The sequence below is a fragment of the Dasypus novemcinctus genome, chromosome 13, assembly GCF_030445035.2.
Source record: "Dasypus novemcinctus isolate mDasNov1 chromosome 13, mDasNov1.1.hap2, whole genome shotgun sequence".
NCBI classification, from domain to species: Eukaryota; Metazoa; Chordata; class Mammalia; order Cingulata; family Dasypodidae; genus Dasypus; species Dasypus novemcinctus.
In genome coordinates, this window is record NC_080685.1 from 40,617,382 (window position 1) to 40,641,792 (window position 24,411).

General features: G+C 37.0%; 1 protein-coding gene across 1 annotated transcript in view; it reads right to left on the bottom strand.

The window, feature by feature from the left end:
- Positions 1–3,794: 3,794 nt before the first annotated feature.
- Positions 3,795–24,411, bottom strand: part of RGS5 (regulator of G protein signaling 5) — a 61,570-nt gene continuing 40,953 nt past the window's right edge. The window contains exons 4-5 of the mRNA XM_004449383.4: positions 12,148–12,314; positions 3,795–8,834 (exon numbers count right to left, since the gene is read on the bottom strand). Of these exons, the coding sequence (XP_004449440.2) occupies positions 8,673–8,834; positions 12,148–12,314 (329 nt within the window). The 3' untranslated portion in view covers positions 3,795–8,672. The remainder of the gene's footprint in view (positions 8,835–12,147; positions 12,315–24,411) is intronic.

A 24,411-nucleotide genomic window follows, 5' to 3' on the forward strand; every position in this document is an offset into this window, starting at 1 on the left:
TCTTCTGCCCAGGGTAGGAGGACATCCTGTGTCCTGAGTTACATTAAACTATTTGGAACTGCTCCTGAAGCATTGAAACAAGTGCACAGATTTTTACCAATATTAGGAAATTTTAGAAAAAAGTTGATGGACAGGTTAATTTTGGTTCCTGGTTTTAATCAGACTGCCTTTCTAACTGGGGAATTTGAAAGCATCACCATCTACCTAAGTGGGATTACTGACAGAAAAAGAATACATATTTGGGAAATTTGCAAGCAAATACCGAAAATATCAGCTTCAATAACCTTTCTCTAAGAGATAAACATTGTATGTAAAGTCTCTTTGCAGGGTTTACTTGAGGAAGAAAGAAAATTAGACTCCCATAAATGTTTACTTCAGAGGTAGACTTGCACTTCCATAGAATTTCTTTTCAAAAGATAAGCTCAAACTACTTGTCAGATTCCACTTTCAAGTAAGAAAGTTTTAGGAGAATTCTCTAATGATGAAATTCAGGCAAAATTTATTCAAGGATTTCAACTATTATTGGATTTTAAGATGAGATTTAGTGGTGGCCTTAATAAAGTTTTCAAATAGATTCTTACATAATATAAAGTTTTGTAAAAATAAAAAAATGTATATAATTTTTTATATATAGGATAATATGTTGATACAGTTTCTGGTCTGTCTCCCACCTCTTTCCCCATATTTGCTTTACTCTTTAACCTTACCTAATTTAGGAAGTTTCCTGAAAGAAAGAGGATCAAAGAACAACAAAGTCATATGGTTGGTTTTTAAATTTTAGGTGTAAAATAGAAAAAAATATTGAATAATATGTCATCAGGAAGAACCGATTTCCCAGTTATCCTTTTGCAGTCTAGATAACAATGCTGGACTAGGGTAAGAAGATGAAAAAGAGACAACAGGGACAAGATTAAAGGAAGAGATTGGTTAAGCTCTAAGATGGAGAGATTGGCCCTAGAAGGAACTATGTGGGTAAGAGGGGAATCAGGATCCAATGACCACCAAGCCTTCTATTGACTGAACATCATCATTGGAGGAGTTGTAACCTGAATTACCCCTTCTGTTTGCCCAGTGCTGCATAGCTCCTTCTTGACCATCCAAAATGAATTAAACCTGCCTATGCCTTGAGACTTTGGTCCCCATCCAACTATCCCTTATATGACGCCTCTACTTCAACAGCCTATAAAGGATTACCTTATATCAGATCAACAATCCATCAAGAACAAATAGAAAACATGAGCAAATTTTAAAAAATCTATTTGAAAGTATTGGAGAACTCCCCAGTCAGTGAGGTTCATGGAAAGGAGAAATGAGTTTATAAGGCTACGAGTCTCTAAAAAAGAGTCTGGAGGTTGACAGAAGGAATGCCCTTATGCACAACTGAGCAGAGTCTAAGAGACAGATAAAGTAGATACAACTCCAGGTATTGGTTCTTTTGAGGGATAAAGAGACCCACGGGTTCTATGTTCATGGCAGATGGGGTTCACTGCCATGGCAGATGGCCCTTCTTTGGAGCTGATGTTTCTGAGTGATGGAACTGGACTCAGAGGGGATCTCTTTTCACAAGACTTACATACTACTTTACTGGAATTGTAATTGGTGCTGGGGTTTAAGATATATTTAGGGGATTTGAATCTCTGGACTGACAATATGATACCCAGGCCCAGAGCCTCAACAGACTTCAGCTCCTACACTCTGATTTATTGGACTTACCCCACTCAGCTAACATGGAGTTGAAGAAGGTCAACCACCACACCATGGAGTCTAGAGTGTCTACAACTGAAAGCAGGAGGAGTGCATCCAGTATCCATGTGGAATCTAAGCCCCCACTTGACATAGATGTGCAATGGACACAACCAATCCAATGTCCACAGAGAAAATGTGGCATGGGTGTGGGAAGAGTGGCCATGGTGGCTGCTGGGTGCGGGGAATGGGAGGAAGAGATGAGATGGGGAGGCGTTTTCGGGATGTGGAGTTGTCCTGGATGGTGTTTCACGGTCAATTATGGGACATTGTAGATCCCCCCAGGGCCCACTGGATGGAACGTGGGAGAGTGTGGGCTATGATGTGGACCATTGACTATGGGGTGCAGTGATACTCAGAGATGTACTTACCAGGTGCAATGGATGTGTCATGATGATGGGAGAGAGTATTGCTGTGCGGGAAGTGGGGGTGGGGGGGGTGGGGTTGAATGGGACCTCATATTTTTTTAATGTAATATTTTAAAAAATAATAAAAAATAAAAAATAAATAAATCTAGAATAAACATTATAAAATTAACCCCCCCCCAAAAAAAAAGAAAAGAAAAAAGATCTCAATAAGAAAGGAAGTCCAAAGAGATGAACCTTTCATTGGATGTTGCTTTCTCCTGAAGATATGTGCTAATTCTAAAGCTGAAGTACAGAGATCAGAAGTCAAGCAGTTGCTTAGAATGAAAATTTGAGAAGCTGAATAGAGTTTTTAGCAGACTTGAGGGATGAAAATCAGAGTTTAGGGTCCACAAAATATTTGCTCATAGCAGTATTTTTCATCAAAGCCCTAAACTGGAATGTCCCCAAGCTCACAGAGAGTAGAATGGATAAATATTTTGTGGTGTATTCACATAATGGAATACAAAAGGTAATAACAGACAATATCACAAAGTTTGCTTTGAATCAAAGAATATATACTAAATTAATACATCTATGTAAAAATAAAAACAGGCAAATTTTTACCTCTGATGTTATGCCAGAATAAGGAAAAGATTGTGAGGTAGTATAAGGGAAACGCTTGCATCCTAGTAAAAATTCTACAGCCTGATTTATATAGTTAACAGGGTATGTTCAATTTGTGGTAATTCATCATGTTCTTTTCTGTATGTAGATTTCAGATAAATTTTTTAAGGGCTTATTTCAGAAAGCATATAGATGTCTCTTCTGGGTTTTCAACATCTTCCTCCCAACCACCTTCCATCACCACCAGCCCCACAAAATAATTCTTTGTATCCTTAACAATTATGCTTTGAGTAGAAGATTGCTTACTGCCTGGAATATTTTCACTGACGAGTACATGCTCAGTCTGCTTCTCAGCACTGAGTCAATGGTGCCACATAATACACTGTAACCCTGGACTTCTAAGTCTAGTCTTAAGAAATCTGCCAAAGAGGCAAGAGAATACAAAACAAAACAAGATCTCCTAAAATCATTCACAGTTGTGAAGCATAGATAGGATAGATGCTTCTTTTTCATCTTTGGTGTCATCTTTAGATTGATGTTGAATTCAGTACCTGGCACATGTAGATTCTCAATAAATATTCATTAAACAATTGGATTTCGGTACTATTACTGTTCATAAAGTAAACAAGCAAAAAGACCTAATCAGATGAAAGAAATGACTTACCTTATACAAAACAATATTCCGAGAGACAGGCACTGAATCTAAGATCATAGAATTAGGTTTCTTGGATGGACACCTGGATTTCAAATCTATTACCAATGTGGGGAAAAAAGGAATGACTTCCAGTCATAGATTATTTCAGGTGCCAAATGATATAATGGCCTCAGTCAGTTCCTAACAGTGATGACAGCTGGGTCACTAGGCTGTTGTCATCTGAATACAAGGAAAGCAGTCAACAGAGTATATGAAAAATGGGTCATTTTTTCTCCCTTTCTGGGGTTTGCAGGTCAGACTTTATTACAGTAAATCCTTATTATGACAGGGATCCTTCCAAGTGATCGAAGAAGAATAGTGAAGAAAGCAGCTTATTTTAGAGAAGAATATTTCAAATGTTCGGGAGTCAATAAAGACTCATTTAAGGCAGTTACAGAAGTATATATTTAATATAATATATGTGATGGTGGTTACAGATACATATTTGGTGCTTTATTTATCAAGAAGTATAAGTCACATAATACATAAAGTATTGGATACAAAATCAAAAGATACACTTCTCGAATGAAAACCACATGAAAAAAATGCTGACAAGCATTTTTACTCCATTCTCTAGGCTGTGTCACCTGAAAAAGGGTTGAGAACTATCACATTTAAAGATAATTCAGGCCTCCCTTATCCTGATACTGTATGACAAAGAAAAAGAACAGCATTTCCTTTGCTTTGTCTATTTTGTCTATGCCAATGAAGCCTTAGTCTGCACATTTTCCTATATAGGGCATTTAATGTTTTTAATATATTCATAGTCACAATTGTGGTTAATCCCATCATTTTAAATATTTTATTTTGCTGGGGGAAGAGGAACAGATATATAGAGGTGACATGAGGAAAAGAATATCTTGGGAAAGAGAACAGCAAGTCCTAAAAGACTTACTAAACTGGGCATGAATGTCAAGCAGTTGATTTGTAGTTTTTTTTTTTTTTTACTAGAAAAGTAGGATAAGATTATTATTTAACAGAAAAGTGTGGAATAATGTTCTGGAAATTTTTGCCTGTCTCATTCTGCTTTGAGTTTCCATTCAAAGTCATGAATGGAAACTCATAGCAAGTGGAAGCATTGACAATTTCAGTTCTAGGATAGTAAAGTGGAAAGGGAAAATTTTCCTTGGACATCTATCCCTCTATCCTGCCATATGACTTGTTTGGGCAAAAAGAAATGTACTTAACACAAGCAGCAATTGCTAAATCTTTAAAGAGCCTTGCACAAAGCAGGTGTTTCATGCAACCTTATCTACTACAATGAAGAAACTAGGAAAGCAGAACTGTCTAATGACAATTCAGTCAAGATAAGCCAAGATCTCACATCTAAAACCTACAGAGAGTTGCCTGGTCCTTGGGTTTGGACGCTTGGATATTGGAGACTTAGTTCCTCATTCTGCTTTATTACATCTGCAAGCCAAATTGGGAAAGTAGATCCTCTCTTTCTCTAGTCAAGACTCTCTATGATGTTAAGATGAAGTTTCTCCTCTAGCTGCATGTCAATCAAGAAATGCCTTCCTGCAAATCTAGAAGCTGAGCAGCTCTTAAATGTTTCCTAGCCACTGAATTAAATCATAGGTTTTGAGGACTTCTTTACCAAATCCCTTCTCTCTTTTCTCCCTTCTTCTCATGACCTTACTGTCACGGAAATTTGCAAAATTTCTTGGGAACAAAGGAAAATGATTGTTATGATTTCAGAGAAAAAAATCAGTTCCCTGAAATGTACTTAGCCTTTTAAGTGATTCTGATATTATCAAATTTTTGAGACGATAGATAATTCTGCAAGCCTTGGCATTGACATGTATTAGTTTATCAGATGAATTGTTAATGAATGAATTTTTAGTAAAATTTCCAATTATCTCTTAGAAATAATTAATAACACCCTCCTATTAAAACTGAGGACAAGGTTCAAGGAAATCAATGACTTTGTCAAGGATAAGAATAAAAATAATTTATTTTACCATGTTCCTTTCTTTCTGTGCTAAAAACTTAAATCTAAATAAAACTAAAAAACAATTAAAAACCTCCAGTCTACTAAAAACAGAATTTATACAATAGAGAATAATCTAAAGTCAATAATTTGTCTCTGTGTCCTGGTCCAGTTTAACTTCTAGTCTGACTCCAACCCAAAACTCTATCAAACCCAGGCAAAAATAGCCTAGGTTATGGGCCATTACCTGAGCTAATCTCAAAAATTAGAAGCATATACTTTGGTCCCATTGACCACAATTTTGTTCCACCACCTCTGTACATCCGAAACCCACTTACAACGGTAGTTACATTTAACAAGTAAGGAAAATGCAAGTACCATAGGGTTCTTGCCTTAAGCCTCATGAGTTTCCAGGCAATTCACTCAAGGGAGAGTGGGAGGAAGGAGGAGGAGGGAATGATAAATAGATATTTTTCCCCCCTGGAAATGTCATCCCAGTTTTTCTAATTTCCCAGAATTACAAGAATGTGCCTTTTTTGCATTACCATGGAAACTACTAGTAAAACGAGGCTTTTTCTTTTCTTCTAAGTTTTAAAAAAAACTAAAAGAAACTTTCTAGGGCACTTTTAATAGTTATGTTTTTCATTTTTAGCTGCAGTGTTTGTATTCTTTTGATTTCATCATATCATGTGTTAGAATAGTTTCTGATATATATGTGTGTGTGTAATGTATATATTTAATGTTTTCTGACTGGAAGACATTCCTTTTGTAGCCTTTACAGGACTGTCTTCACGGTTCCCTTTTCTGCCCTCTGTGTCCCGAGGTCAGCTTATGAAAAAGTAAAGGCTCTTCTTATCCTCCACCGACAATGTTACTCACTTACCCAGTGTGTGCCCATGATGAGTGCAGTCAATTTGAGTCTCTGAACTATCTAGTTACTTCTCTGGGCATTTTCAAATAACTGTATATTTTAAATAATGTGAATAAAATGTTTGAATTTTTAGCCAAATTAGAATTTTTCTTAAAAAAATTGTAGCACCCAAGAAAAAATAACTTGTCTAGATTCCTGGGTTCTTAAGGGGCATTAGAAAGTAAAGGGTTAGTAATTTTCTCCTGGTTTAGGGCAGTGTAAACATGCTGAGGAAGGTGATGCCAGGACATTCCTGGTGTTTTTTATCTGAGTTGTTTGTCAGTTAGCCACAAATAGATATGATGAGAAATTCTTCACACTCACAATGTTGCCCTGGCCTAAATTACTTCCGTTTGATGACCGTTTCTTGAAGTGGGCAATACTGACAAATATGGACGAATTCACACCACCATAGCAAATGTTGGCAGTCGATCCAGTCACTCCAATCAATTTACAGAATGTGGAATGACAAGGTCTCAGGAAAGGCATATTATCATTTGATGTAACAAAAATTGGGAAAATCCAATAAACACCTTCAGTGTTTTCCTGAAGAATAGCATAATATAGTTAGCTCATTTTCAATATGTTTAGGAAATAACTGAATAAATGGACTCTAAACATGTGAAACTAAGAGTGTGTGAATGAAAAAGGAAAATACAAGACTGAACAATGTAATCTTCTACTTAAACATTTCAGAATTTTATTAATCCTTTCAAAAACATCCTCTTTCTTTTGAATTAACTCAGCACCTTACTTTCATCTTGATTCATCTTCATACATGGGTTAGTTTGATTCTCTTTGTTACTAAATATGCAAATCATTACTTAGTCAACTCTACTGAGGAAAAAAAACTCTAGCAAAACATATAGTAATGGAATACGAATACAATGTTTAAATCTATAAAAAAAAATACCGTGGGCATGTCAGTTAGCTGTGTATGAAGCATGTTAGGGGTATAAATGTGCACTTAATAAGTATAATGCACTAATGCAAGAAGTAATATAATGAGGGAAAATTGGGGTTGCTAAAGGACCACAATGTTTTGCAATTGCAGGATACTTTATTATCCTGTCTCACACACAAAGCCTTCAAGTATAGTCAAATTAATTTTCCCAAAATAATTTGGTGTTTTGAAGATAGTAATCTGGGGAACAGATGTAGCTTAGTGGTTGAGCATCTGCTTCCCATATACCAGGTCTTAGGTTCAATACCTGGTACCTCGCAAAAAAAAAAGAGATAGTAATCTTTTATTAAACAAATAAGTGGCATCACAGGATGATTAGCCAGTTAAGGCTCGACATTGTTTTCCCATTTTAGTAGATGGTCTTCTTGATATTGAGGTGGGAGACTACTGCAAGGGACTGAAACAGTTGTATTTTGCATGATTAGAATTAGAAATTTTGGAATTTTACACTTACACATTTTTAAAATACTTTAAAAATTGAAACTTTGGGTCCGGATCCTAGGGGGTATAGTTATATTTATAAAATAGTCCATTGTTGATATTAGGTCACTGATTAAAACATATTTTGGCAACTTTATGGAGTAGGGCATGAGGAAAGAATCAATATGGATTGTGTTCAGATTGATTTTGTATAAATACAACATATTCATCATTGTTCTCCTGTTTATAACCCTAAGGGGAAGGTTAATACTTTAGATGATCCATTTGCTTTAAAAATCAGATAATGGCTATCTCGAAATAATTTTGCCTACCTTTGCCAAATAAGTTCATAAATAATTAAATGATCTGCCCAGGGTCAGAATGAAAACAACCAGATCAATTAAGTTTCCTTGAAATTGGTCTCTGTACATCTTTTTTTTTGGCATACTGGGTGCCAGGAATTGAAGCCAGGCTCTTGTATGTGGAAAGCCGGTGCTCAACCACTGATCCGCATCAGCTTCCCTGAGTTGTTTTTTGGTTGTTGTTGTTTTGCTTGTTGTTTTTTGTTTGTTTGTTTTTCTCAGGAAGCACCATGAACCAAACCTAGGACCTCCCATGTGGGAGGCAGGTGCTCAACTGCTTGAGTCACATCTGCTGTCATATTCTTTTAAAGACCAATTTAGGGTGGAGATCCATTACCTAAACCAAATTGACCCACATTCAATAGTATCATATTCTTGTCTTATATTTGTTTCTTTTGTCAGGATTTTTCTGAGATTTTTTCTGTTTCTGACAATAACAAGCTGAAGAGAACTTAATTAAGAAGTGGGTGACAAAAAAAGACTGGCAAAGGAAGGCATGCAGACAACAGATAACCATCCAAAACAATGTGGGCAAGAGTGAGCAACAGTCCCTGGGATTCTCCCTGTTTGGGTATCTTTGAGCAAATCTGCTATGGAAAAATGTGTAGGTCACTAGGAAATGCAGAGTTACTACTGAAGCATAATTCGAAGGATAACATTCATAGCCCAACTAAATTGCTACTTGACCAACTCAAGATAAAACTTAGATCGTAAAAAGCGAGGCAGCGAATCCTTTTCCATCAGAGCATGGACTCTTTTCTGGGCCAAGTCAAAGCTTCTCAGGGAAGGTTCCACCAGGTTCTTCATTGTGATGTTCTTCGTGAAGTGGTCAATGTTCACCTGTGGACCAAGAGACAAGGTCCCCAGTCAGCCCAGGTACAGGCTTTGAGAGGGGTGGGGAGTAGGGTGGAATTTCTTACCAGTGAAACAAATGAGGGGAGGAGAGTCATAAGAAGTGGAAAATATCACTTCTATTTTACAGGCAGAGTAAGCAGTATTAGAGCTACTGATGATCCAATAAATGCATAACTAAGGTTAATAACCAGCCAATGTCAGGCACCCTCCCATGTGCCAGCCCCTCCATCAGCCACTTTTGCATGTATACCTCATTTAATCCTCACACAGCCCTAAGAGTGATTCTTCCCTTATACAATCTGCATACACACACACACGCACTTGTGTATCTCTATCTCTATCTCTACATCTACCTCTATCTCTATCTCTGTCTCTATCCCTATCTCTGTGCTAGAGTTCCCTGGTACAAGACTATTTGAGCTCAGAGAATTATGGTGTGGCTATAGGTCAGATTCAGAGAGAATGGTAAGGCTGAGCAAGTACCTGGCAAGAAAAAAGACAGCAAGACTGAGTTGTGCTTAAAAGACCAGGACAAAGTAAGTTGGTTTATGACAAGAATTTTCATAGGTGAAAGGGGTCAATATGCTTTATTCAGGCTTGGTGGAAGAACAGAGCCCTGGACCTGGGAGCAGCCTCAGAGGGGCTGTGAAAAACCTGAATCCAAGAGGTCAAGTGGCATGCCCACAAATAGCTAGTGTGAGGCAGAAGTGGGATGTAATATATATTTCTCTATTCTCAGTCGATTATTCTTCCTGTCACTCTAAGAAAATATGCCCTCCTTCTGTTATACTAAATATATACTGAGCAAAGTGGCAGCCTTACTCAAAATGGTTAAATTTTGAAAAATTATAAAAGTAGTACTTAATCTCATTTTTAAAAGAAACAATTGCATTTAAAATCTTCTAATACATAGTATTCTCCAGCGAATAGGAGCTATTTATTTTACTTTTATGTGTATAGGCCTCCTGTAATGAATCATTCTGAGTCATATTTATCTGTTTATTAAGCCAGGAAAATACGATTTTGTTATTTTTAAGTATAGTCAAATGGCAATTTGCAATGTACAGATTATTTACTTATTGTACTACACATGGCCATCTCTTTCTTTCTTTTTACACTTAGTTCTAATTCTAATCAGTGTATCTCCATGTCAATTTCTAATATTGAAGAGCTGAGCTGAACATTCAGAGAAGAAACTTTAGATTACTTTTTGCCTGGGCAAATCTGTTATATAGATCAATCTGCTACCCATCAGAATTAAACAGTAAATTTTTAGGTCAAAATACAAGATTTGGAAAATTTTCTAAATAATAGTAGCTCCAATTTATTAAATATACCCCAGATATGTGAAATGTTAAGGAAACTGAGGAGTAGAGAGCTTTAGTCAGACACTAGCCCAAAGTCACATCTAGGAAGCTCTGAAATTCAGATATCTATATCCTTTCAGCTCATAAATATTTATTGAATGCTTATTATGTGCCCAAAGTAGGTTTCCCATTCTCTCTGATGCCCAGCTTGGGTTTGTTATTCTATATTACCTTGGATTGCTTGCATTAGGGGTCTAACAAATATTATTGAATCCCTACCTTAACAGAGAACATTTAGAATGGAGGCCAAGGTTATTTTAATTTGAGCCTGTAGGTCCTTGCCACAGGGCTGCCATTTGTTCTAGTATCTCAGCCAGCCAGGGTTTTATTTATTTTGAAATTCTGTTTTTAAAGTTTCTATTTTCATGGTAACCCCCAATGTTTTAACAAGGTACCTTGAAAACAGTATTTTACTAGAGCAACTACCAACAGTCTGGATGGGCCACCAGTATTTGTAGATGTTTCAACAAATCCTAGGATTCTGTGAGAAGAGTAAGGTTTGTAGGGTGGTAGGCCGTAAATGGGGATTCCAGGTGAAATGGGAACTGTGTGTCAAATTTAGCACTATATTAATCTCCTTGTTAACATGCAGAAATAGAGTGATTCCATGCTGACAGAGGAAAGGATATCCCAGCACAAATGGTATCAGAGGTGTGAGAAAGCTAACTTATGTGCATGGACTGGGAGGTTGAAGAGTGGAAGGGAGATCTGGAGGGGGTGACAAAATTAATGTCCGCAGCTAGCCTAGACCCACTGTATCCTACATGTTGCTAATCTCCACCTCCTGTGTCATGGAGGGAGCAGGTCTGCTGATATTGAGGTATATAATTTGTTCATCTACGCAAACATATTTACTCTTTAAAAAGAGTCAGTGAGGGTTAATTCATAACTGAAGGAATAAATAGCAAATGGTAGAACTCCAAAAGTCTAGAGCACCTGTGAAGAAGAAAGGTTATTGGTTAAGAAAAGTTTATCTCAAATCATCTTAAATAGGTTACTGCCTACCCACAGAGCTTGCTCAGATCACCTCTGCATTTAACTCCAAATCTTGATGAAACATTCTAATATTCAGATATAATGGAAAAGTTGCAACATGGAGTTAGAATACTCAGACTGAAATGTCATGAGCAGGTCTGGCTGTGGCCATCATGAATTCCACAAAAGACTTTTCAATTAGCTTTTATATATAGCAAATAATAGAGCAGACACATTTCACCAAGTTTTTTTTTAAATCAACTTTTTGTCTGTAGTAGTCAATGAACAGAATTTTGGTTCCATAATGTTTTGATTTTCATGAATAGATGCTCTGTGGTCCCAACTAGAGTGTAATGATGAAAGCATGAGGAAAAAACAATATAGAGTATAGGAAAAAAGAGAAAAGTTTGAAGAAGATGAGAGGAAAGAAAAGGAAAGGAGAGGAGAGGAGAGGAGAGGGGAGGGGAGGGGAGGGGAGGGGAGGGGAGGGGAGGAGAGGAGAGGAGAGGAGGAAGAGAAAAAAATAAGTGGTAGGAATGCTCATTAGGTGTTAGTTATTTTAGACACTGAGCTTTATATTTTTACATCCACAGTTTAATTTAATCCTCACAACAACCTTGAAATAGTCTTTTTATCTCCATTTTTAGAAAGAAATGAAATAAGTTCAGAGGGATTCAATAATTCATCCAAGATTACACAACTGGTATTATTCCCACTTAAGAATGCAAGATCCATACAGCTAGAAAGGGTCTAAACAGGATTCAAATTCTTATCTGCTTGGCCATATCACTCTGCATTTGTATCCAGTAGGTGTTTAATAAAGTGGCCTACTTCCAAATAGGAGTAGTCTTTAGCTCCATACTTATAGGTTTGTATCTCAAATGTAAATCCTTTCTGGGTAGTTGTTGAACTTACCCCCACTGACTGGACTCATCTACCTGTCTATCAAGACCAACCTCTTTAGGAGCCTCAGTTTGGATGAAGTCTTCATAAATTTTCTTTGCCTTCTCAGCCATCTTGGCAGGGGACTTGGTCTTCTTATAATCCTCACAGGCAATCCAGAACTCAAGATTTTCCTCACTGAATTCAGATTTCAGGAAACTTTTGAAGCTGGCAAGTCCATCTGCAAAGGAAAACAAATTGTTGGGGAAATTTATCTATTTGACAAACACCATATATCCCAATATATGTCCTGGGCTTACTTACTATATATATATATATTCAGTTACTTATGTAGAAGCTAACAAATGTTAACTATTAATCCTCATTACAAACTTAAGAGGCAGGTACTACTAACATCCCATTTAAAATTGAGACCAGAGAGGTAAAGTAACTTGCCAATAGTTAACCATCTGGTAAGTGGCAGAGTCAGGTTTCAAACTCTGGCAACCTAACTTAGAAGCCCATGTGTTTATCCATTATCCCAAATTACTTCTCAGTAGATGCATGACTAGGCTTCTTGGAACAGGCTGCCTGTTTTCTAATGCATTTGGAGTGAGAGAAAAATACAAGGACAGAACAAAAGCCATATCAGTTAGGGATTGGAAGAGGTTTACCAATGCTACCCTATACACAAAGTTTTAGTTCTTCTCATCTGTCTTATGCTATCCCTTCATTCAGATGGAGGGGTGATAGGACAGAGATGTAGGGAGATGTCAGAGAACACAGAGCTTCAGACCTGGCCCTTTAGGGAAAGTCTTAAGGGAGCACTGTTATTTGACAGAGGGCTTTACCACATTACCTTTTAAAACTTTTAGTGCAGGGTACATTTGAGTGATGAATATTAACCTGTATAAGGCACCAAGGAGCATTATTAACACTAATGCCATTCTGGACACTAATCAATTACCAAAGAGTAAAGAATACATTTAAAACCTGCTTTGCAAACTTAGTATATAAATGCACTGCCTTCCCCTCCTGCAACCCCCAACATGGGACATGACTCCTGGGGATGAACCTCCCTGGCATTGAGGATTACAGCCAAGGACCAACTAGTGATGCATTTGGGAAAAAGAACCTTGACCAAAAGGAGGAAATAATAAATACAAATGAGTTTTTATGGCTAAGAAATTTCAAAATGAGTTGGGAGGTCATCCAGAAGTTACACTTACACACATCTCAGCAGTATCTCATTGACCACCACAGTGCATAGTGCCGCAGACAGTGGGGCTCTTGAGGGCTATAGAGACATCTAGACACTATAGACGAGGCAGTCAGCTCAGGAATTTGGCACCCTATCAGTGGGCTTTACTTTGCAATATATGCTTCCCAGTGTAACAGAGTTAGATTCATTTACAATTTTCCTACACATAACTCTTCTACCCTTTTTATTTGAACCTATAATTAGCACTATATTCATTAAATATATATCCCAGAGATTTAAATCTTCAGTCTGTTCATATGGTGGTTGAGCCCTAAATCTCAGCAGATTTGCAATATCTACACTCTAGTACATTGGACTCACACAGGACAACTAACAAAAGGATAATGATAAACAGCACCATCCCAATAAACAGAGTATCTACAACTGCAAGCAAGACAGTTGCATCCATTTGCCCCATGGGACCTAAGCCCCCTCTCAGTCAGCAAGAGTGGGCATCACCATTCCCAAATCCTCAAGATTGAGGAATGAACAAACATAAGGGGGGAATGTAACTATGGACTTTAGTAGACTTATGATAATTCTAGCAATGGAAGAGCTTGTATCATTAACAAAGTTTCTTTAAAAATAAAGTTAACACACAAAAAAGAGGAGGGGTAATAAAAAAAAAACTGCTTCATTGTACAAGTGATATCAGTTTGATTACTGTGTATTAATTGTATGCAATCCTTTCATTTTTATTTCTGCAGATGAAATTTGAGCAACTATTATCTTCTAGGTACTATTATGAGTATTATTACACTATTAACACATGGTTCCTGTGTTAATAGAGCATATAAATTCTGGGGAATCAGAATAAATTGAAGAAGCACAAAAATCATCTATATGAAAGTAACAGGAAGGTCTCAACTTCAGTTTAGGTTTTGGGAAGGCTTCCATAAAGAAGTGAAATTTAATGTAAAACCTGAAGAATGAGTGGGAGAGGGTCAGATGAATTACCACATGCAGAATGGTTATTAAGCCTGCTAAAATATGCAGTTTTTAAAACATTAATATAACTGAAACTATTGTTTCAGTATTCTCTTGCTCATGTAGAATCAACCTCTGCTTATACTTTAAAAATATTTATGTACACCCTTCTGTGATCCAAAACCTCTCCAAAGTTAAAGCCAACAAAATAACCAAATAAAATTAATAGGAAAATGAAATAATAATTTGAAAAATAACCATTTAAATTTTTCTAAACAATTTGAAATTTAAAAAATAAAAAGAAAAGTGGCAAGGGAGGATCACTGGTGCAGGGTGTCAATGATGTGGGGGTGCATGGGAAAGGGTTCACCTGGGCATGCCTCTAAGACATATGAATATGTTCATGTTTCCATGGGACATTATCTTGGTGGGTGGAGATCCACACAATAACCAAAAGAATATTGAATTCCCACCCTGGGGAGTTCTGCTACATTCTCTAATAGGATAGCATGAATTCCCCAAGTACAAAGGCAATGTCTATTAAAGGAAGACAGACCATTATGCCAGGCCCTTGACATTGATGATTGAATTTATGAACCTTTTTTTTGAGAAATTGAAACTTAGCCTAGTATAATATACTGCCCAACAGTTACTTCCTGAAAGCCTACTTGTTGCTCAAATGTGGTCTCTCTCTAAGCCAAACTCAGCATATAAACATACTACTTTCCCCCACCCACCACATGGGACATGATTCCTGGGGAAGAACCTTCCTGGCACCAATGGATTACTACCAAGCACCAAGTAGCAATGCATCTGGATAAAGACCTTGACCAAAAAGGGGAAATGGTGAATACAAATGAGTTTTTATAGCTAAGAGATTTCAAAGTGTCAGGAGGTCATTTCAGAGGGTATGCTTATGCAAGTCTCACCAGGCTCTCATTGTCTGCTACAGTAAATAGTACCTCAAATAGCAAGGCTCCTGAGGCTCTAGAGATATCCAGAAACTATAAGCAGCACAGACAGCTCAGGAATTCAGCACCCTGTCAAAGGGCCTTATTTTGGAATTTATGCTTTCCAGTGTAACAGAGTTAGATTCATTTCTGTACATGTGAATCTTTTGCCCCTTTTATTTGAACCCATAATTAGCACTATACTTGATAAATATATGTCCCAGAGACTTAAATCTTTGGTCTATCTATATGCCAGTTGAGCCCTGAATTTCAACAGAGTTGCAACACCTACTCTCCAGTTCACTGGACTCACCCAGGGCAACTAACAAGATAATAATGGATAATGCCTATCCCAAGGAACAGAGAGTGTCTACAACTGCAAGCAAGATATCTCCATCCATCTGCTTCATGGGATTTCAGCCCCTCTTAGTTAGAAGAATAGTGGGCATCATCATCCCCAAATACTCAAAATTGAGGAATGAACAATGGCCAAAATAGATTTATTATTATTCTATTATAGACTTATTATTAACCTAGCAATGGAAGAACTCTTATCATTGATGTAAAGGCAGTGCCCACCAGAGGTTCTGAGGGATGGGAGAGGGAAGAATAGGTACAATGGTGGGGGCATTTTGAGGACATTGGATTTGTCCTTCATGATATGGCAGTGATGGATACAGGCTATTGTATATTTTGTCATAGCTTACAAAATTTTGCTAGATAATGTATAAACTGTGCATTGATAAGGTATAAAATGTAATGTAAACTGTAGTCCATGGTTAGTAGCAATGCTTCAATATGAGTTCATCAATTGTAACAAACGTACCACACTAATAAAGGATGTTGTTAATGTGAGAAAGTGTAGGAGGGGAAGGGAGTGGGGCAGAGGGGAATTCCACATATTTTTATGTAACATTTATGTAATTTAAAGCTTCCTTAAAAATTAAAAAAGGGAAGCGGACTTGGTCCAGTGGTTAGGACATCTGTCTACCACATGGGAGGTCTGCGGTTCAAACCCTGGGCCTCCTTGACCCATGTGGAGCTGGCCCATGTGCAGTGCTGATACATGCAAGGAGTGCCGTGCCATTCAGGGGTGTCCCCTGCATAGGGGAGCCCCACATGCAAGGAGCGCGCCCTGTAAGGAGAGCCGCCCAGCGCAAAAGAAAGTGCAGCCTGCCCAAGAATGGCACCACACACACGGAGAGCTGACACAACAAGATGACGCAACAAAAAGAAACACAGATTCCCGTGCTGCTGACAACAGAAACGGACAAAGAAGAACATGCAGCAGATAGACACAGAGAACAGACAACTGGGACAGCAGGGGGGTGGGGGAGGTGGGGAGGGGAGAGAAATAAATAAATAAATCTTTTTAAAAATAAAAAAATTAATTATTAAAATATATATGTACATATATATGCATGCATGTGTGTTTATATATACATATATATGTGTATATAAATACATGCACACATGTGGTAGTTGAGTAGATGGCATGGTGAGATTTTGGAAGGAGTTGGTGGGAAATAATGAAAAAAATCATTTTAAAGCTCCAATAATTTCTTCTTCTTTAAGCACTGACATAAAAATATAAAATTTTAAATCAATATTCTAACAAACGTATATATGTAAGGATAGGAGTCCATGCCCATATGTCCATAACTAAGAAAAGTAAAGATTTCCAAAGAATGGAAAGAGAAAAATTCTACTTTTCCACAAACTATATCAAAATTACAGGCCAACTCTGAGTAATATCCCTGGTGTGTCATTTTCCCACCCAAGGCAGAAAGGAGGACTGAATGTCACCAGTATTTCAGGGTTCAGTTTTCCTCCAATCTGCTTCTCATCAAGAAACATCTTTACAATCCATTAGTTCTGCTTAGGGAACATATTCATGTTTCAAATTCATTTGTTTTGCCCGAATTTCCCATTATCCTGAATATTTCTCCCTACTTTTCTTTATAGAATCTAAATTTTCATTCATTGTTTCAGTATTTATTACTTAATGCATTGATTTCACAGAATAAGCACAAAATGTAAATGATGACCAAACCAAAGGTATATGATTGTCCTTTTTCCAATTTACCTTATATACATTTTATTGACTCATGCCCTTCATAATCTTCTGCAACCCTATTCAATATAAAGTGATAATTAACTGGAACTAATTTGGCTGGATTGAAAATTAATTTGGTTTAAGGTCACCAGAGATGTCAGGATCTAAAACAAGATGCTTTGCATTTCTGTTCTCTTTCCCTGTACTTACCCTAAAAACATCTTTCATTGAACAATACCTAAAAATACATCTGGGAGCAATGGTTATATATGATAAACAAATTTCTCTAGAAGCCCAGCAAGAGGAATTACTTAATTTTTATTTGAATAAAATCAAGTGTATTTTCCCTTTCTCCCTGCTTATATATCTTCCTATATTTCCTGCTCTATATGTCATAGTTAAGTGACACAGCAACCAACATATGTATGCTGAAAGAAAGAAGTGAAAAGGTCTAGCTCTCTTTCTGTCGTGGTTAGTTTTCATTCTTTCTTTTCTTAAAAAATTTCTCTCCCCTCTTCCCCTCACCCCAGTCATCTGTTCTCTGTGTCCATTCACTGTGTGTTCTTCTGTGTCCGCTTGTATTCTTGTCAGTGGCACCCAGGAATCTATGTCTCTTTATTTGTTGCATCATCTTGCTGTGTCAGCTCTCTGTGTGTGCGACGCCGCTCCTGGGCAGGTTGCGCTTTTTTTGCGTGGGGAAGCTCTCCTTATGGGGCACACTTCTTGCATCTGGGGCTCCCATATGTGGGGGACACCATTGTGTAGCAGGGCACTACTTGTGTACATCAGCACTGTGCATGAGCCAGCTCATCATATGGATCAGGAGGCCCTGGGTTTGAATGCTGGACCTCCATGTGGTAGATAGATGCTCTATCAGTTGAGCCAAATCCACTTCCCAGTTTTCATTGTTTCTTAACAAAAGGTGTAACATAGTCTCTGACAAATGGAAAAATTTCCAGGTACTTTCTAGTTGCCAAGAAGTGACAGCAGGAATGAAGTCTTAGTAACTCCCATACAAAAAGGTAAAATTGCAGAGGAAAATAAACTCTCACAGAATAAATCTGTGGGCAAATTTATTCTCATTAGCCCCAGGTCTGCATACCTACCCAGGCTTTCTGAATCCTCCATTTGGCATCTTGGTATGTGAAATACAGAGATTAATTCCCAGTCCTCGCAAACATTGCTATTGATGATCTAAGGACACATGTCAGCATTCCACAAAAATGTTAACATCCATATGTCTCCAAGGAATGAGCTTTGAAAATAACTTTCCAGTGCAACGAGTCTATTTCCTGGATACTGCTTGGTCACTCTTTTTGAATTCCACAAGATTGTTTCAAGAATTTTTGTCAAAGTACACACTCTAAAGCCATATTCTATCATAAAAATGGCTTCAGGCTCTCTTGGTCTGGGAGATGTTTAAAGCTATTCCTTCTCTCCTCTGACTTTTTTTTTTTTTTTTACAATTGCAAATATATAGTATTAGGCTTTACCTGAATGAATCTTTTCTTTTTTTTGTCTTTATTTATTTTTTTAATATTACATTCAAAAAATATGAGGTCCCCATATACCCCCACCCCCGTCACCCCACTCCTCCCCCCATAACAACAATCTCCTCCATCATCATGAGACATTCATTGTATTTGGTGAATACATCTCTGAGCACCACTGCACCTCATGGTCAATGGTCCACATCATAGCCCACACTCTCCCACAGTCCACCCAGTGGGCCATGGGAGGACATACAATGTTCGGTAACTGTCTTTGCAGCACCACCCAGGACAATTTCAAGTCCCAAAAATGCCTTCACATCTCATCTCTTCCTCCCACTCCCTACCCCCAGCAGCCACCACGGCCACTTTCTCCACACCAATGCCACATTTTCTTCGATTACTAATCACAATAGTTCATGAATAGAATATCAGTAAGTCTACTCTAATCCATACTCTATTCCTCCATCCTGTGGACCTTGGAATGGTTGTGTCCACTCCACATCTATGTCAAGAGGGGGCTTAGATTCCACATGGATGCTCTTTGCAATTCTCCTGGGCTCTCCTCTGACTTTTGAAACTTCTCTCAGACTCTTGGACAGTCACTACCCCACTAAACTTTTGGTTTTCCCTTGGTTCATTCCTCAGAGATACTGTCTGTTGAATTTCCATCACTTGAGGAAATCCTCTTGGGTCAGAATCAGATAATATCTAGGACACCTCCTTTGCCCTTCCACCAATCCTCCTGCCCATTCCAGAGCCCATTTCCTGTTGAGCCTACATAGAGTTTTAGAATATCTCTCAATACATCTCTTTAGGCATCCACTATCCAGATGAAATCTACCTGCTTCTGTGGTCTTGTGTTACACTTGTGTAAATGCTCTGGGTTGTGATATACTTTATAACCCCAGAGCTAGCCCTAATGAGTGGTATCATTTTTGACATCTATGTAAAATAGAATGACAGCCCTACCTAAAAACAAAATGAAACCACCTATAAAACCATACTGAAAACCAAAGGCATGCTAGATATATCCAAGTCAGTTCTGGTACAAAGGAAGAGTCCTGAGGGTTAGATTAGAACAAATCTCTCCTAAAGGAATAAAACTGAAGTGTTCTTGATAGTTGATAAATACCATTCCATAGTTTATTGGTTCAAAGCATGGACTCTAAAGTCAAGATTACATGGGGGTGAATCCTGGCATATAAGACTACTGCAATAACTTGGGCAAGTTATATAACTTCTCTGAGACTCTGTTGTTACATCAGTGAAATGGAGATAACAATGGAACCAAACTGAAAGGGTTGTTACTAGGATTAAATAATTCCTGTAAAGCTCTCGCCATGGTACCAAACAACAGCTCAATAAATGCTGGCTTTTATCCTTATTTATTCATGCCAAATGTAATATTAATCCTTATCATCATTCAAGGTCCAATTCAAATGTTACTTCATATAACCACTACCATTCACGTGATCCTGAGGATTTTTATCATTATAAGAAAAGATATGTCTTTATGTTCTTTTGTTGTGGTTGTTTACTTGGACATCTATCTTCCCCACTAGACTGTTAATTCTTTGATTTCCAGATTTGAATTTCACTTACCTATGCTTTTCTTTCACATCCCACCTCTTAGCCTAACTATGTACATGTAATAGATATTTGTTTGAGATTCACATTGAACTAAATAAGACACAAGAAAGTATTTTCTCCTGGTCACAAATTTTAAAGAAAAATGAATTTATTGATTTTTCTATTGTTGTTGCACTTTATTCATGGGCAAGTTGCCGAACACCTCCGTGCCTCAATTTCCTTATCTGAAAAAAATAGGAATTGTTATTGTACCTACTTCATAAAAGTATTGTAATCACTAAATAAACTGATATATGCAAAATGCTTAAAACAGTGCCTGGCACATAGTAAAAAATAATTATTATTATAATTATTATTTTTAAGGAACTTCTGATTGCCAGTAGGCCAGATAAGGATAAAGATGAGCCACAAAAGAGAAGGAAGACTGTTGAGAAGAAAAAAAAAGAAGTAAAGCAGAATGCAGATAGAAACAGAAATGAGCCTGCATCTAGGCTACTGCTTATTCTGCTCCTCAAGGAAGATTCCACATATCAGGGATGTCTCAAGGAAATGTTCTGGACTTTTGAATCTCCTAGGAAAAGAAAATCTAAGTGGAAACTTTGCTGCTACTGGACTGTGTCTCATTATGCAGTTAAAGACAGTCATGTGGTGGAATTATTTAATTTGCAATCTTATTTAAATTCCCATGTACAATTTTTTTAAAGATTAAAAAAAAAATTTATCCCCCTCCCTTTGCTGCTTGCTTGCTGTCTGCTTTCTGTCCATTCACTGCATGTTCTTCTGCGTCTGCTTGTCTCCCTCTGTTGTGCCATCTTGCTGTGCCAGTTCTCTGTGGGTATGGGCCAGCACCTCTCTGCAGGTAGAGGGCAGCTTGCCTTCACAAGGAGGCCCTGGGAAGGGAACCCAGGGCCTCCCAAATGGCAGACAGGAGCCCAATCGGTTGAGCCACATCCACTTCCCTACAATCTATTTTTTAACTTAATTTAATTTTTTATTAAATTGTCTTTTTTTAAAAGATACATAAATCATAAAAAAATTTACATTAAAAAATATAGGAGGTTCCAACATACTCCACCCCCCCACTCCTCTCTGTATTTAAAGAAAACATAATAGTTACATGTCCCATGAGCTAGTAAATTAAAACAGATAATGCCATCTATAGAAAAGAAGGCAAAACATGTAGAGCAATTGATGTACATCAAGAATAGAGTCAAGTACATTGGATGGTTAAAAATAATTTAAAAATGTGGAAAGGAAAGAAGAATCAAGATTATCATGCTAGCTAGGAAAGCAAAGATTGAGTAGCAGTTTGTCTTTTTTTAGAGATTTCATTTTTACTCATAAGAAATTAAGAAAAATACCTATTTAAGAAATATTTGGGGAAATATATTGACTGTGAGAGTCAATGTCCTACACTAGCACAAGAGAATGTCCAATGTTCTTTACAATCAACTAAGATGCCCCTCCTTGAGTTTCAGTGGTTTAATTTATCAAATTAATCATGCAAGAAGGAATTGTGAAAATTAAAACAAACATGTTTCTCAAGTGTATCTTTCTTAATTATCTATTTTGCATGAATCACAGCTAATGTCGAATGTTATTTTTATTACAAATTTGTTTTGGTAAATTTGAAAAATCTCTGAAGAACTGGGCTGCCAAAGTTTTACTTAAAGTCATTCATTAGACACATCAGCTGGTATTTGGTCAAATACTGTTTCTCCAGGTCAATAACTGGGAAAGAATTATTTGGCTATGCCTATCATTTCCATAAGTTTTTCTATAGGGATAGACAGAAATGATAAGCTGAGAGCAGATATGTTGCGGCAAGATAGAGAATGATTAGGAGGGAAAGTCATAGAGAGAAGCAGAGACAGAGATATGAAGATAGAGGAAAAGAAAGAGATAGAGACAGATAAGAACAGAGAAATAAAAGCAAGAGGCTGTCATTCAATGACTTCCTAGAGCCAGCTTCATCTCCCAGCCAGCTTCATGGCTCCCCTTTGTTTCTGTGAGATCTCTATATTCATACTATTTCATTTGACCTGGTTTGAATGGATTAAAGCCCTTTTCTAGGAAAGAATTTTGACTAATATTTATCAAATGTTTTTCAGTTGTTGTTTTGGGGAAATTAATTGCCCAAGTCTTAAGACTATTAATTATCTAAGAGGATAACTATGTGAAATTTAAGATTATATATGTAATATACATATAATCTTATATATATGCACACATATATAATTAAATGAAGTATTATGTATTATATAAAATTAAATAATATTTATCTTAGAATATCTGAGAAATAGAAAATATTACCATGAGAACCCCAGACCTCAAGTTTATACCATGGTAATCATCTGTTTTCAAGCTGAAAAACTTCATTCCCTAAAGCAAAGCTAAGGCTTTAACACTGCCTCTGACTTGACTCTCATCATTAGTGGTCTTATCCCTGCAGCTCTCCATCACATAAAATTCTGAAATATACCAACATGCAGACCAAAAGAATGTATGCTGAAATAGGATTGTATGTCAGCACATAAATATTCATCTTCCTCCTTAATAGTTTTGAAAACATGAAGCTCTGGGGTAATACCTCAGGTTTCTTAACAAAAGCAATAAATACCTGTACCCAGTGTTCTTAGTGGTCATAATTTCCTAATATATCATCTGCCAGAATGCTATTGGTTCCAAAAACACTGGGCCCAAGAAGCAAAATTCATTCTTTCATTCACTTCTACACTCAATGAACATTTATTGAACAATTTGTATGTGCCAGGACAGGGTACTCTGTTCAGCACAAGAAATTAAAAAATAATAAAAAAATCAAAAAGTAATAAAATTCATAATTTTAATAAAATTCATAATTCAAAAAGTAATAAATTCATAATCAAAATAATAAATCTATAAGGAACCACCACTTATCTATTAGAATTGCTAAAATTCAAAACACCAACAATAACAAATGCTGGTGAGGATTTAGAGCAACAAGAACTCTCATTCATTACTGATAGGAATGCAAAATGGTACAGCCACTTTGGAAGACAAACTGGAAGTTTCTTTAAAAAGCTAAACCTAATCTTACCATATGATCCAGCATTGTGCTCCTTTCTATTTATACAAATGAGTTGACAATGTATGTCCACAGAAAAACCTGCACATGAATGCCTATAGTAGCTCTATCCATAATTGTTAAAAATTGGAAGCAACCAAGATGCCATACAATAGGTGAATGGATAAACTATGGTACAAACATACAATGGAATATTATTCAACTGTAAGAAGAAATTAGCCATCGAATCACAAAAAGACATTGCAGTGGTTTGAAACTGTATGTACCCCAGAAAATCATATTCTTAAAGCTAATCCATTCCTGTGAATGTAAACCTATTGCTAGCAGGACCTTTTGAATAGGTTACTTCAGTTAAGGCATGGCACAGGGTAAGTCTTAATCCCCTTACTGGAGTCTTTTATCAGAGAATATAATTTAGACAAAGAGAGAGAAAAGCACAGAAGCAAGAAGGTGAAAGCAAGGAAACTGGAAGAGAAGGGAGAGAGCAGCAGATGCTGTCACATGCCTTGCCATGTGACAAAGGAGTCCAGGATCACTGGCAACCAGTCTTCAGGAAGAAAGCATGGTTTTGATGATGCTGGATTGGGACATTGCCACAGCCTCAAAACTGTAAGTTCATAAGCTAATAAATTCCCATTGTTAAAACCAATATATTTTATGCTATCTGCTTTGTGCATCTTAGCAAACTAAAACAGACATAGAAAAGCTTAAATGCACTTTGCTAAGTGAAAGGATCCTGCCTGAAACCACATACTACATGATTCAAACTATATAACATTTTGGAAAAGGCAAAAATGTAGAGATCATAAAAATACCTTTGGTTGCCAGGAGTTCAGGGGAGGGAAGGGAATAATAAATGGATTACAGTGGATGTTAAGGGCAGTGAAATGATTCTGTATGATACTGTAAATGGCAGATATGTGACATTATGCATTTGTCAAAACCCATAGAACTTACAACACAGAGTGAACTCTAAACTATTGACTTTAATTAA